At 38.2% G+C, this 13826-nt stretch overlaps 1 protein-coding gene and 1 pseudogene across 9 annotated transcripts in view; one reads left to right on the top strand and one right to left on the bottom strand.

Moving 5' to 3' along the window:
- The window catches only part of PLEKHA5 (pleckstrin homology domain containing A5), a 236646-nt gene that overhangs the window by 167008 nt on the left and 55812 nt on the right, over window positions 1–13826 (top strand). For 7 of the 8 annotated variants that reach the window (XM_082636505.1, XM_082636500.1, XM_082636507.1 and 4 more), the window contains 2 exons: window positions 2275–2740; window positions 6686–6769. In XM_082636505.1, coding sequence (XP_082492631.1) covers window positions 2275–2740; window positions 6686–6769 — 550 coding nt within the window. Of the gene's footprint in view, window positions 1–2274; window positions 2741–6685; window positions 6770–9534; window positions 9655–10489; window positions 10544–13826 lie in introns of all 8 variants that reach the window. The other variant, XM_082636504.1, reaches the window with a different exon arrangement.
- LOC309812131 (ubiquitin-like protein 5) lies at window positions 5417–5697 on the bottom strand (annotated as a pseudogene). Its single transcript has one exon. The product of its transcript is annotated as a ubiquitin-like protein 5 (transcript).

Raw genomic sequence — 13826 nt, 5'->3', positions numbered from 1 at the left:
TGTTCTGCGTGGCAGAATCACAGGTCAGGGTTTTCATGGTGTTTGACAGGCAACTGCTGATGAATGGAGCACTAAACCTGATGCAGGCACTTACAAAGTTCATTTCTTAAGCTTTCACTTAAAAGTAAATCACACTTTGCTTAATTTGAATTTCTTTGGGGGAAAACCACTGAAGGAGAATGTAGTTTTTTAAAAAAGAGGTCTCAAAATGGTAGAAAGTATACGGGATAAAAATAAATATACTTGATGACAACCAGATTTTCCATTAAAATTCTCCAAAAGGAGTTCGAAAGATGGCAGAAGAGCCTTTTATACTTTGTGGTCCCTAATTAGCCGAACTTGGTAGGAAAATAGCCTGTTGTTAATGATCACACGATAAGTGTTCAACTTCAGTATCCATCTCTGCTCACGTGTTATGAATGCTTGGGTTTTGTGTAATCAGATTTTCTGAACTGGAATTTAAACATTAGTCCACAAGCAGTTTTTCATGTATTTTAGATCGAAAATGTGTGTCCCCTCTTTATATGATTATATATGATCTTTTTACAGATTTCCAAACAGGGTATAAAGTTAATATTATTTATGTTTTCAGTATATGCTTCTATGATATAGTTCTATGCCTAATCCAGAGCTTCTTGCACAGCAAGGTCTCTATAATATTTCTTGAGTTTATGAATGGCCAAATAAACCAAGGTATATTGGAGTACGTTGCTTGAGCGCTAGGACAGAATTTCTTGGATCATCTTCCCCTGTCTGACATGCTTCCAGTTTCTGGCTTAATGGAGAAGGTAGGAATAGGAAGGGAGACCAAGCAGGGGAAAATTAGGAAATGTACATGAAGAGAAAGCAGCAAAAAATTAAACTCTTTCTACTGCTTATATCAGAGTATTATTGGGTACTTTTCTCCCTCACTTCAGCCCAAAAGTCATCAGATGGTTGGCCCCTGTGTAGTGGTTCTTGCGGTGGAGGTATGGGAGGGAGGGTGACGGGGATAAATTTTGAGCAAGACTGTTTTAAATCAAGACATTGAAAAGCGGAGGGGTGATCAGCATGATGAAGGAAATTCAATTCAGGGGAATGGTTGAAGAAATTGGAAATATTTCAAGTACAATATAAGACATGGGATTTTAGAGTTGAAGACCACTTTGTGATCAGATCGTCTTCTAGATGAGAAAGTTTCAGTTGGCCAGATATCAGTAGCATGTGAAGGACTCTAGCACTTTAAGATTATGTCCTTCCTTATTTAGGGGTATCTTTTTATCTTTAAATATATCATTGCAATAGAATAGTAACGTTTTTTAAAAATAATTTTCATACTTTTGGCACAAATTTTTAAATGGAAAGTTGATAACCCCAAGTATTAAAAGGAGTATGATCTCTTGGTCTTCGCCACACACACACTTGAACATTCTCTCAGTCCCAGAAGTGTAACTTTTCTAAGGTCTCCGCACTTAGTGGGAAAGCAAGAATGAAAGCTTGGCCCTCCTGGTTTTTGATCAGCTGCTTTTCCCCACTTGACTAATAATGAAGTTCACTAATATTAAAGCATTGTAAAATTCCAGAGATTTGCAGTTTTGTATCTGAAATATTATATTGGAAGTATTTTGTCTTTAAATAATTAAATTTTGAGCTTTGGCTTCAAGTCATTTTTATTTCTCAAATTAAGAAAAGTTATCAATGGAAATTATTCCTTCAGGCCACAAAGGTACTGATTGATGTACTTCTTCCCATAAACAGTCCTGCTGTCAGAGGGACACGGTACAATAGAGCATCACCACCTGCAGTCCTTCATGTCCTGTCTTCACACTCTTAGGCACAACTCAAAAACTCTAGTGTTCCATCCACACGCAGAAACCCTATTTAACTATTCTGGTGAGATGTGTGAAGATGAGATTCTAGGAGTTTATTTATATAAAAACAAATAAGATATGAGGACAGACCTGAGATGAGATCTTGAACATTCTTATTTCTGAAAAAAGTTTAATACTCTTCTTTCTTGCAATAAAACTGTACCTTGTGTGGAATTAATAGTCTTTTATGTGAGTGACATAGATGCTGTTCACTTAATATATTAAATCCATTGAATTGAATTTCATAAAAAGATTAAAATTTGTTCATTAATCACTTGTACCCTGTATAATATTTTGGTCTTTAAAAAAAATAAGTCCTAAGTATATGTTTTACCTACCAGGAGGGAACAAAATTTTACTCTAATTTAGAATCTGGGAAACAACTCTCCTTCATTTTTACGTTCCAATTGTTCTTTTATTTCAGAGTAATCTCTTACCAAACATTACCAAGAAATATGCCAAGCCACAGAGCCCAGATCGTGGCCCGCTACCCTGAAGGCTATAGAACACTCCCAAGAAACAGCAAGACCCGGCCGGAAAGTATCTGCAGCGTAACTCCTTCCGTTCACGACAAGACAGCTGGACCTGCGGCCGAAGAGAAGCGGAGATCCATGAGAGACGACACCATGTGGCAGCTTTATGAGTGGCAGCAGCGTCAGTTTTATAACAAGCAGGGCACCCTCCCTCGCCATGGCACCCTGACCAGTCCTAAAACCATGGTTAATATTTCTGACCAGACAGTGCACTCCATCCCCACGTCACCTTCCCACGGCTCCATAGCTGCTTATCAGGGCTACTCCCCTCAGCGAACCTACAGATCAGAAGTGTCTTCACCAATTCAGAGGGGAGATGTGACGATAGACCGCAGGCACCGGGCCCATCACCCCAAGGTAAGACGTCTGCTCATCCAGGGTTCACTGCTCCTCCAGGGATGCTGCGTTTTACTTCTAGTACACGTTTCTCTCTCTCTGAATGGGAGAAACAAGAAAATGGGGAGGAGGTAGGCAAGGCCAGCTCTTTTTTTGTTTTAAAAATTAAGGAAGAGTATTTTGCAGTGTCAGAATCTCATGTAGAAAACCTAAGCTTGCAATGCTTCATCTCTCAGGAGCAGCTCTTTGGAACAGATGCATTATGTATTCTTCCCTGCTTGATAGCATGTCTCATCAGCTTTCTCTGTAGGTTAAGACCACACACATTTTGATTGGCCCTTCATACATACAAATTCTACACCCACCCTCTTCTAGCATCCCTGCAGTCTTGTGTCAGGCCCTTCATGTTCTTTGTTAAGATAAAAGTGCCGACCTCAGGACTTCCCTGGTGGCGCAGTGGTTAAGAATCCGCCTGCCAGTGCAGGCGACCCAGGTTCCAGTCCTGGTCGAGGAAGATCCCACATGCTGCGGAGCAACTAAGACCGTGTGCCACAGCTATTGAGCCTGCGCTGTAGAGCCCACAAGCCACACTGCTGAGCCTGCGTGCTGCAGCTACTGAAGCCCATGCACCTAGAGCACGTGCTCTGCAACAAGAGAAGCCTGCGCACCGCAACGGAAGAGTAGCCCCCGCTTGCCACAACTAGAGAAAAGCCCGCGCGAACAAAGACCCAACACAGCCAAAAATGAAATAGATAAATAATTTTTTTTTAAAGTGCTAACCATATCTTCTAACCAGCAGAAGATGTGACATATTGAAATACTCCTCAGGTGCCCAATTGCATATTAAAGTAACAATGCTTACTGATATATATACTTTTTTTTTTTGTCCATGCCTCATGGCTTGCGGGATTTTAGTTCCCTGACCAGGGATCAAACCCATGCCCTCATCAGTGAAAACAAGGAGTCCTAACCACTGGACTGCCAGGGAATTCTCTATATATACTTTTTTAAAAATTAGGTTATAGAGATCATGCTTTAATTTGCACCTTAAGTTGGTATAAGCCTTGCTTAGTAGATTTTTTGAAGTGAATTCGAGTGCTTTGCATCGATCAGCTTTTCATAATGCTGAAGCAGTTGTTTTGATCAGTCACCCTGTGTGCAGCTGGGTCTCTAATGTCTGTCCTAAAGTGAAAAGGAATTTTCCTGTCACTTTCTTTTTAATTCTCAAGAACACCTTGCTTTATTCCATTTTGAAAAGCACCTTTTCTTATCCTGGCGATGGGCTGACTCCTTCGGTTACATCATTGCATAAAGCATTTGCTTGATTTTTCCATAAATAAGCATTAGTTAGAAATTAATAAGTCAATCAGGAATTTTCTTCTGGAGGAAGCTTTAGTTCGTCTCACCAAAAAAAGCTCACTTTGAACTCTGCTGTAGCAAAGGTCAATGTTTTGTCACTTTGTACATCCAAAGACTAATAAAAATAGTAACAGTATTCGAGAGAAATCTGATCTAATACAAATTATTAGTGCGTGGTTGATGAGTGTTCTCATGGCCAAAATTTACCATCTCTTGCAACAGCAGATATGAGATGCGTGTGTGCTCTCTAGCCAGTTTTCCCAGTCAACTAAACATCTCCTCCTCTCGAAAAACTTCTCCAACATCGCCAATTTTTCTTTCAAACTGTCCCATCATCTTCCTTGATGCGATCAGTGGTTCTCAAAGTAGGGTTCATGGACCCTTAGGGAGTACCTGGGGGGTACCTGAGGGTCCCCATGACCCTTTCAGGGAGCCTGTAAGGTCAGAACTATTTTTATAATAATAAGGCATTATTCATTGTGTTACCATTTTCTAATAGTGCGAAAGGAACAGTGGATAAAAGTACTAGCACCTTAGCCTAAGTCAAGGGAATGGCTCAGACTATCCTAGTGGTCATTGTAATGCTTCACTGCTACAGACTTGCCATAAAAATAAATCCCTTTGATGAAACAGTAAAAGATAATTTTATTCAATCTTGACTTTTCATTCCATAGCATTTTAATATTCTGTGTGATGAAATGGGAAATGTACTTAAAGCATTTCTCTCTGCATACCAAAGTGCTAATAGTTGTCTCAGGCAAAAACACTTGAGTGGTTATTTGAGTTGCCAGCAGAACTAGCTCCATTTTTGTTTTTGTTTCTGTTTTTGTTTTTGTTTTTGTTTTTCAGCCTCTAAGTTTTTATTAATATGAGTTTTCAAAAATAAGCATCCAGGGGCTTCCCTGGTGGCACAGTGGTTGAGAGTCCGCCTGCCGATGCAGGGGACACGGGTTCGTGCCCCGGTCCGGGAAGATCCCACATGCCGCAGAGTGGCTGGGCCCGTGAGCCATGGCCGCTGGGCCTGCGCGTCCGGAGCCTGTGCTGCACAACAGGAGAGGCCACAACAGTGAGAGGCCCACGTACCGCAAAAAAAAAAAAAAAAAGCATCCAGGGACCTCCCTGGTGGTGCAGTGGATAAGACTATGCACTCCTAGTGCAGGGGGCCCGGGTTCGATCCCTGTTCAGGGAACTATATCCCACATCCATGCCGCAACTAAGGAGCCTGCGAGCCTCAACTAAGACCTGGCACAACCAAGTAAATAAAATAAATATTTTAAAAAAACCAAACAAGCATCCATACTAGTGTTGTGGGATGAGGGTGGGAGAAGAAATTCTGCTCTATTGGTAATAAAGCTCCAGGTTCATCCCGTCATGGATCTCATAGTCCCCCAGAGACACGTGGTCCTTAAAAATCATGTACCACTTCTTCAAAACAATCGTGTTCCAATGGGTGCCAGTTTGGGCTGCAGTCAGCCGCTAAGGTCCCCAATGGTATCATCAGTATTGCATTTAACTCGGACCTTCGTCCCTAGACGGTCATTGCAGACAACCTCGATCATCCTGGCTGGAACTCGAATCACCCAGAACCATCTGACGCCACAACCTTGTCACTCTAGTGCAGAGCCCAGGCCTTTTTTTTTCTTTCTTTCTTTCTTTCTTCTTCTTTTTTTTATGAAACACCATTTTTACTTGAAAGAACGAATGACAAACTATAGCTGTTCAGACTTGGTATTTGACAGACACTTCCTCAGAGTGAAATGTTAGCCTGTCACTTAAAGGAAAGCAACCCACAGTATCTGTCACGGACCACAACATTTGAGCTTTCAAGCAAAAATTAGAATTTTGGAAATCTTGTATCTGCCTCTGTGAGCTTGACAGCTCTCTGGTGCTTAAAGATCAACAATGGTATTAACAGATAGGCGCTACTGATCTTGTAGACTAACATGTGCCAGCATTTGGAACATCTGCATAACTCACTGAGCCAGTATTTTCCGCATGGCCAGTGTTTGATGTCTCAAAATCATGGATGGGTAAAAGATTCATTTAAAGTGCAAATAGACCGATGAATGGATGTCAGTGTGACAGAGTACAAAAAGTTCATTGATACGGTTTCAGATACCACTTTGCAACTAACCTTTAAGAAAGTACCACTTTTTGACCTTTAGTGCCGTATCAAAGAAGAACATCTGCAAATATCCAAAAAAAGCTATTCAAGTTCTCTTCCCTTTTCCAATTATGTATATCGAAGGTGACTTTTCTTCATGTACTTCCCCTAAAAGAGATGATCACAACAGATCGAATACAGAAGCAGATATGAAAATCCAGCCAGACATTAAAGAGATTTGCAAAACTGTAAAATAATGCCACTCTTGTCACTAAAATCTCCTTTTTAAGGATGTAAAGGGCTCCTGAGACCAATAAGTTTGAGAACCACTGAGCCATACTGTATGGAATTATTCTGTTCATCAGTGTCTGTATTTTAGTCCTGAAGTTTTAGTATCTGTCTTCTTTCATAAGCACCAATAGCAATTTTAAATGGCATTTTATAATATAATTTTCATCACTGACATTGACCACAGAATTTATACTGTGCCTTTATCTTCCTAGCACCTGTATGTGCCTGACAGGAGGTCAATGCCAGCTGGCCTAACCTTACAGTCCGTTAGCCCCCAGAGCCTCCAAGGCAAAACGGTGAGTACCATATCTTTATTTACCATATCATGTTTTATTTATGTGCTACACATGATAGCACATATCTGACATAGCTTTTAAGTTTAAGTGGAAGAGATACTCATCAGTAGAATTTGGAATCATGTTGCCATTTCAGTGTCTTCCTGATACCTTTCCCTGAATGTCTGACTGCCTAAATACAAGATGCTGTTTTCCAGAGTCTTTATAACCTGGGAGGGTTTCTTTACTTCACTGAATGTTAATTTCCTCTTCCTTAAAACGGAAGTTGGAGTACTTCCTTAGGGAAACAAATCCAGCAAGCAACTCTGTGTCTATAGTCAAACCACAGGCCTGTCAAGTTTCTCCTGTGGATTTTTATATAGATTAACTACCTTAGAGCAGAAAAGAAACTGACTTACATATTTATGCAGAGAAAGAGACACTGTTAGAAATACTAAGTTCAAGCAAGTACTTACCTTTATCATTTCATAGTCAGTGTTATTCCTGTTATGTTACCAGGAGTTATGTTACCAGGACACTATTACTCTTCAAATTAAAGAGAAAAGGTGACTTTTCATCACTTCCTTTTATTTTAATGGCATTCTTTTATCAGGGGAACTATGCTTTCATATTAGTAGGTAGTCTTAATTTCTGTGAAGATATGATTTGAGGACCATATAGTTGTTCATTATTTAAAATCCTCTTCCTGCAGTAATCAAAACAAGTTTATCTTCTATGTATTTTTCAAACATTGTTTTATTTCATCTCTTACATGCTTAGATATAAGGCAGATTTCTTGGCTTTAAACTACTTGTGGTTTACTTATTAAAGGCGATAGATATTGCTTGACTATAACTAAAATTTTTTAACTGTTGGAAATTTTAAACATTAGATCATTGATCTGGCAAACAGACCTTAATCATAAGATAATGCTAAGTATCTTATTATGAAATTTTCTCTTCTACCTTGCACCCTCTAGTGGATATTTAGGACAAAATTTATTTACCACCTCCTCCTTTTGGAGGAATCAATTGTGCCTCTTTTTATTTTGCCTCAAATTTAAACATCTAGCAAACTTATTGTAATCTTTCATGCTTTTGAAAATCTCTTTAACTCCATAAGTAATAAACCAGAGTTTTTAGATTTCTTCTTTTAGTATTTCTGTCAAATATCCCTCTGGGTCTTAGACCATCTAATCCCTTACCCCACTCTCCTTTCTCTCTGGCAAGACCTCTAGAGCTTGATATGACGACATAAGATATGGACTGTCTCACAGTCATGAGGTCACAGGATGTGGTTGGCCTCAGAGCAAAAGCATCTCTCCTTTTCCTGTTAAGAAGTTTCTTCTTTAAGTCACACATGCACACACATTCTTTGACTGTTAAGAAGCTATTGTCTCGTCTGTGTGGATACTCAGAGAATCCAATAGTAACTATGGTTTACTTCTGACATTTTTTCCTCTTGAAGGCAATAGCCTTTTATGTAACTTCAAGTAACAGCTAAAATTGGTTTGTAACAGATGCAGACTACTATACATAAAACAGATAAGTAACAAGGATTTACTGTATAACACAAGAAACTGTATTCAATATCTTGTAATAACCTATAATGGAAAATAATCTAAAAAAAAATATATATATATATGTAACTGAATCACTTTGCCATACACCCGCAACTAACATAATATTGTAAATCAACTATACCTCCATTTTCTATAAAATGATTTGTGACCCTAAAAAAATTTTTTTTTATGGACAATAAAGAGCAACAGCAAATGAACAGAAGAGAGCTAAGTGTAACGCTGTGCTGTAGGCAAAACAAGTCAATCTCGGGAACGCTTTTTGGCTCGGAAGTTTTAAGAGCACAGCTGTAGCTCTTAAGTGAGCAGAGTCTCCCTGTGGTCTCTGTGCAGTTTTTAATCATAACAAAGCTCAGTCAAACACCGAATGATGTTTTATGGCCTGTAAGACTGCCAATGACCATACTTTACGGCATTTCTAACGAAAAAAAATATATCGGATGGGCCTGTTAAGGAATTGTATCTACCTTTGAAAGTTTATTCCCCTCAGAGATCAGAGTAACCAATCAGGAACCAAAAGGTTCTCTGCTCTCCGCCAAGGGTGGAAGGAGGGTTTATGAGCACATGGAAACTTTCTGTGTGTAGTAAATACATTTTTTTCTTCCTTAAAAATAAAAACTGGTCTTTTGGTCAATATAAAATATCCTGTAGAAACACTAACAGTGACATTTAAAAATATAACTGGGAAGCAGTTAATAGATCTCAGGTACTGACTGAGCTTAATGATGTGAAGATGTCATCCAAGTTTTACATGAATTTTAATTCTTTTTGTTTACCTTCTGTTCTCTAAGATAGTGTTGGGCATGCAGGTATTGTTCTATTGCTATAAAAGTCTTAGGTGTCATTTTTAAACATCTCATTAAAATATATTTTAATAATAGCTCTCATGTACAAACCTTTATAATGGTGGGGGTTTTTCTGGCACTGCACTTTTTTATACTTAAGATTTAAATATTCTCTCATGAGTTCTGAGAAGATGCCTTAATAGACTGTTGTTTTGCTGTATCTTACGAAGTAATACTGTTCCTTCTATTTCTCTAGATATCTATGCATTTATGTATGACCTATCATTATAGTGCCTAGGCACTATGTTTGATGTCAACCATAAGAGGAAACTTGCCAAGAAATCTTGGTTTAATATCTGTCACTTAAGACCACAATTAATCTGTTTTTCCACTGTTTGGATTCTTAAATTGTACTCCTTCAGCCAGAGGAGCTTACGCTGCTGCTTATAAAGCTGAGACGGCAGCAAGCGGAACTGAGTAGTATCCGGGAGCACACGTTAGCACAGCTCATGCAGCTAAAGCTCGAGGCGCACAGCCCAAAGGTCAGCTCTGGAGAGATGTGTCTGTGTGTCTGCTCTTGTCACTCACGCTGAGCCATTCATTATTAATCGGTTTGATCAGCGTCATTCCCGTGAGCATGAGCCCATCCCACCACGGCGGCGACGACATCGGCATCTCCTATTGACCCTTTGAGAATTCCCTTGGTTATACGTTATGAAAGGAAAACGTGGGTCGGCTGCATTTCTTCGTAGCCTCCCACCCACCCACTCACCCACTCACCCACCAACTTTTGGTTGTGAGGGAGGAAATGCGTGCAGACTTCAGAATACTATTGTCATTCCTCCAACGCTAACTTCCACCCCCAGTAAAACAGAGATTGAAGAGTCCCGTCGTTTCCCATAAAGTAACAAGTTGAGAAGTGATTAGCGTTTTCATAGTACTGCCTTTTAAATGTCAAAGATTAATTTCGTGTGTTCTTGATTTTTAAAATGAACACACGTAAACATTTCTCAAAGGGTTTAATAGCCTCTGGTTATATGAGAAACATCCAAAGAAGTAGTAACATATTGCAGAAAAGAATTAACATGTAAAGCTTCTAACCTTGAGTCTGCTAAAGCCATTTGAAGGATTTTTCTGCTTAATGTTTCAGCTTATATGCATGTCTACTTAATTTCTTACAAAACTAAGTGTAATTTATAATCATTGAATGCATCATCTGTGCCGTTTACAGGGGAGCATGTGTGTGGAAGTCGTTGTGTGCTGTGGTATAATATAGGTTGTGACAAACTACCTGTTTTCCCTGTTTCAAAATTGACCTTTTCATGAATTCCGCACCCTCTTTCTCTGTCCATTTGTACCTTGATTGATGCCTACTAGAATGAAATCCTTTCACATCACCTTCAAAGGAACACCATATATTTGGATCATCAGGTGGGCCTTGAAGAATTTTTCTTACTTATCATACCTTATGTTTTAATGTTTTCAATGTAGTACAATTTTCGGGCTACTCAGATCTTCCAGTCATTTTGCGTTAATAGTGTGACTTTTACAAGTGGCAGGCTAAGAGACCCCTTACCAGGGGAATTCAGGAATACCAGAATAAGCAGGTTAGAAAGGACAGTTGTGGAGATGAGGTGGGATACAAATGCCAGGTCTCTGGAAATTGAGAGCCTGGATTCTCTAGATTTCTTTTTTCTTATCCCAAGAATACTTGTACTTATTGGCTTGTATCAGCTTGGAGGTGACCTAATTAAAGATATAGGCACCCAGCTGTGAATGCCTTGTTGAAGGCGGCCAGGAGGAGGTGGGTGTGGTGTTCTTTGTATTCCCAAGGGGAGGTTAACGATGGGTAAATGTTGAAAAGTGAGTGGAAGTTGGTGAACAAGGACTGACACTCCTAAATGTTGGCATTTATGAACTTACCTGTTAATATTTAATTTTAATTTGATGAGGATTTTTTATATGTTCTTAAACATAAAATTTCTTCTAGTGAATGCTTTCTTTTTGCATATAAATTAGGCTAGAATTTTCTTTAGCTTGTTTTCAAAACGTTCAAACTTGAATATTTTATCAGATGAAGGAGGTTACTGCGGAAAATGCTGTCAGACAGTATTTACATATTCATATTTGCCCTGTTTGAAACAAAATAATAATGTACTGCTTTAAATTAGTTATATTTAAAGAGGGATTTTTCATTAGGATAACCCTTGAAAAGATGTTCAATCATGTTTCTTTTAATTTTTAAAAGAAATATGCTTTTGTTAATTTGTAATTTATTTTCCCACAAAATGTTTTCATCATAGTTTTGCCTATTGGGATGCTTTAGAAATCAGCATTTCATGAATCCAAACTCTAGTCTTCACTTCAGAGACTGGTGCTATTAAATTTAACCACAGTGTACATTATACAATCTAATAAAGACATGTTTGCCAACAAAATAATAAGATAAGCCTTCCCTCAAAATTCCACACTGCCAGAAAGCTTCTAAGATACATGGGGAATGACTTTCTTAAAAGCACCTCTGTCTATAAAGCTAGAGATTGTTCTGACAAACAATGGGATATTACAAAAATTAGGGTTAAAAACGATGATATGAATGAGACTCTGAAGTTATCTAGAATCTCTGGAAATAAACTTAGTGGTTTATTAATTTATTGTTAATTTACTGCTCACCTCAACAAATCAAAACTGGCATTGCAGACCCATAGAACTTGAGCAGCTCTTGGGAAAGGACAGGTAAATATAGCGAAAAGACCACCATTTGCTAAGATGATGCCTCTCCTCACCTCCCTTTCCCGGATTGAGCTGTTTCTTCCCTTGGCCTCAGTGGCCCAGATCCATCCAGTTGAGGCTTCTGTTCCCGTCCTTTGCTCCCTTGGCAAGGTGACTTCTACAATCTCAACTTTTAGGCGACGCGCTAAGGAGTGCCGCTCTAGAAGGTGGAAAAGGCAAGGAAATGGCATCTCCCCCCTAGAGCCTCTGAAGGGAACATTGCCCTGCCCACACTTTGGTTTGAGCCCATTGAGATGATTTCAGACTTCTGGTCTCCAGAAGTATAAGATAATAAATGTGTGTTGTCTTTTAATTAATTAATTAAAATTAAAATCTCAACTTTGTATCGATCCTTTCTGTCCTGTCAACATGTCAGCAGAGCTTTTCCAGTAACTCACCTTTTTATTATATTAGATCCCAAAATAGTTACATTATTCCACTTTTAAAATTTTGTGATAATGAGAAGAATTGTAGAATTTGATTGTTTAAATGATGATTTGCATTGAAATAAGACTATTTCTGATGGCAAAAATTGGACCATTTGTAGATAATAATTAGATAGTGCATTAAAAAAATGGTGAGGGCTTTGCCCAGAAACTCAGATATACTTAAATGTGTACATCCTTAAGGTTTCCTAAGGAAAAACCTCTCTTTAAATAAATCAAAATTTTTTATGATTTCAAATAATTGCATTTAATATAAATGAAATATTTACCTTTGAACTGTCCTGTATTTTACATCAGTAGTAAGGTTATTAAGTTATGTAGAAAGAATTCTTGGTAATTTTGAATTTTAATGAAATTTTTCACTCAGCTCAGACATTTCCAGCTTTTAATCTTGTTACTGCCAGTAGCTGATTCTAGGTGACCAGGTTTATTTTTATGGGCATTATTGGTTGCCTGGGTTTATAAACTGATTCACGAGTTTTATATAATTATAAATTTGAAAGTAGATTTTAAAACCTGAAAGTCAGAGGCTCTGGTCACATTTTATATAACTGTATATCATACCAAGAGAACATGTACTAATTGATACTCTTTCAACACTTATTCTGCTTGCTCAAATAAATCATCAGAATAACCTAAGGCCAATATTTAATTGATTTCAATTCTCTTAATCCCTATCGCTATTCATGAAAAATAGAACCAAGGGGTAGTCTCTGAGTTACTTCAGAGGTAAATTCATTTCTGATATTATAACAAATAAAATATAAAAATGCCTTGTCTGAAATTCTGAAGATTTACATATTATACAGTCAATCGAAAACTCTTGACTTCTGGTGCCATATCACCATCATGAGGACAAGTCATGTACTGAAGTGTCTTTAAAAATAACAAAAGCTATACTAATTATACGGTATAATTTTCTTCTGCTTTTTGTTTTACTCTGAAGGACGCTATTACAGTTTGTTTATGTTTTTATAGCCCAGTTAGTAGACTATTCAGTGTCTACATTTCTTAAGTTGAGCCTAGGTTTGTCATTTTTATGAATTTTAAGATAAAGCCCCAAAGTATAACCTGTGAAAGTATAATAAGCCTAACTGGGTACTTTATGAACCTCATCCAGGTTCTATTTCGAAAATGAATAAATACATAATATATCAGTAACTCATTTTCTTCTCATTTAGCTTAGTCATCACTGAATGTTAGAGAAGCTTTTGGGTACTGTTTAAGTGAAACTTGGAAATTTCATCCTACAGGATACCTCTGCAATGGATTTGACATTGTCTTTTCCCTCGTTCACTCCTCTACTACCAGATGTAGGAGAGGGGAGAAAGGCTATAAGTGCAATCTTGCAGTGACCCTGTACTTGCCAGGAAGTTGGAGTAAATTCGAGATTATCAGCAGTTGTAAGGGCATCCCCTCCTGAAGAATGGAGTGTCCTGTTGCCGTTCTTTGACGGTGAGGGAAAAGAGACTGTCTTGATACATTTTCTTTTTTTT

The sequence above is a fragment of the Mesoplodon mirus genome, assembly GCF_964341445.2.
Source record: "Mesoplodon mirus genome assembly, chromosome: 11".
Taxonomy (NCBI): domain Eukaryota; kingdom Metazoa; phylum Chordata; class Mammalia; order Artiodactyla; family Ziphiidae; genus Mesoplodon; species Mesoplodon mirus.
The sequence above is the reverse complement of the archived record's forward strand: the minus strand, read 5'-3'. Positions and strand labels throughout refer to the sequence as shown.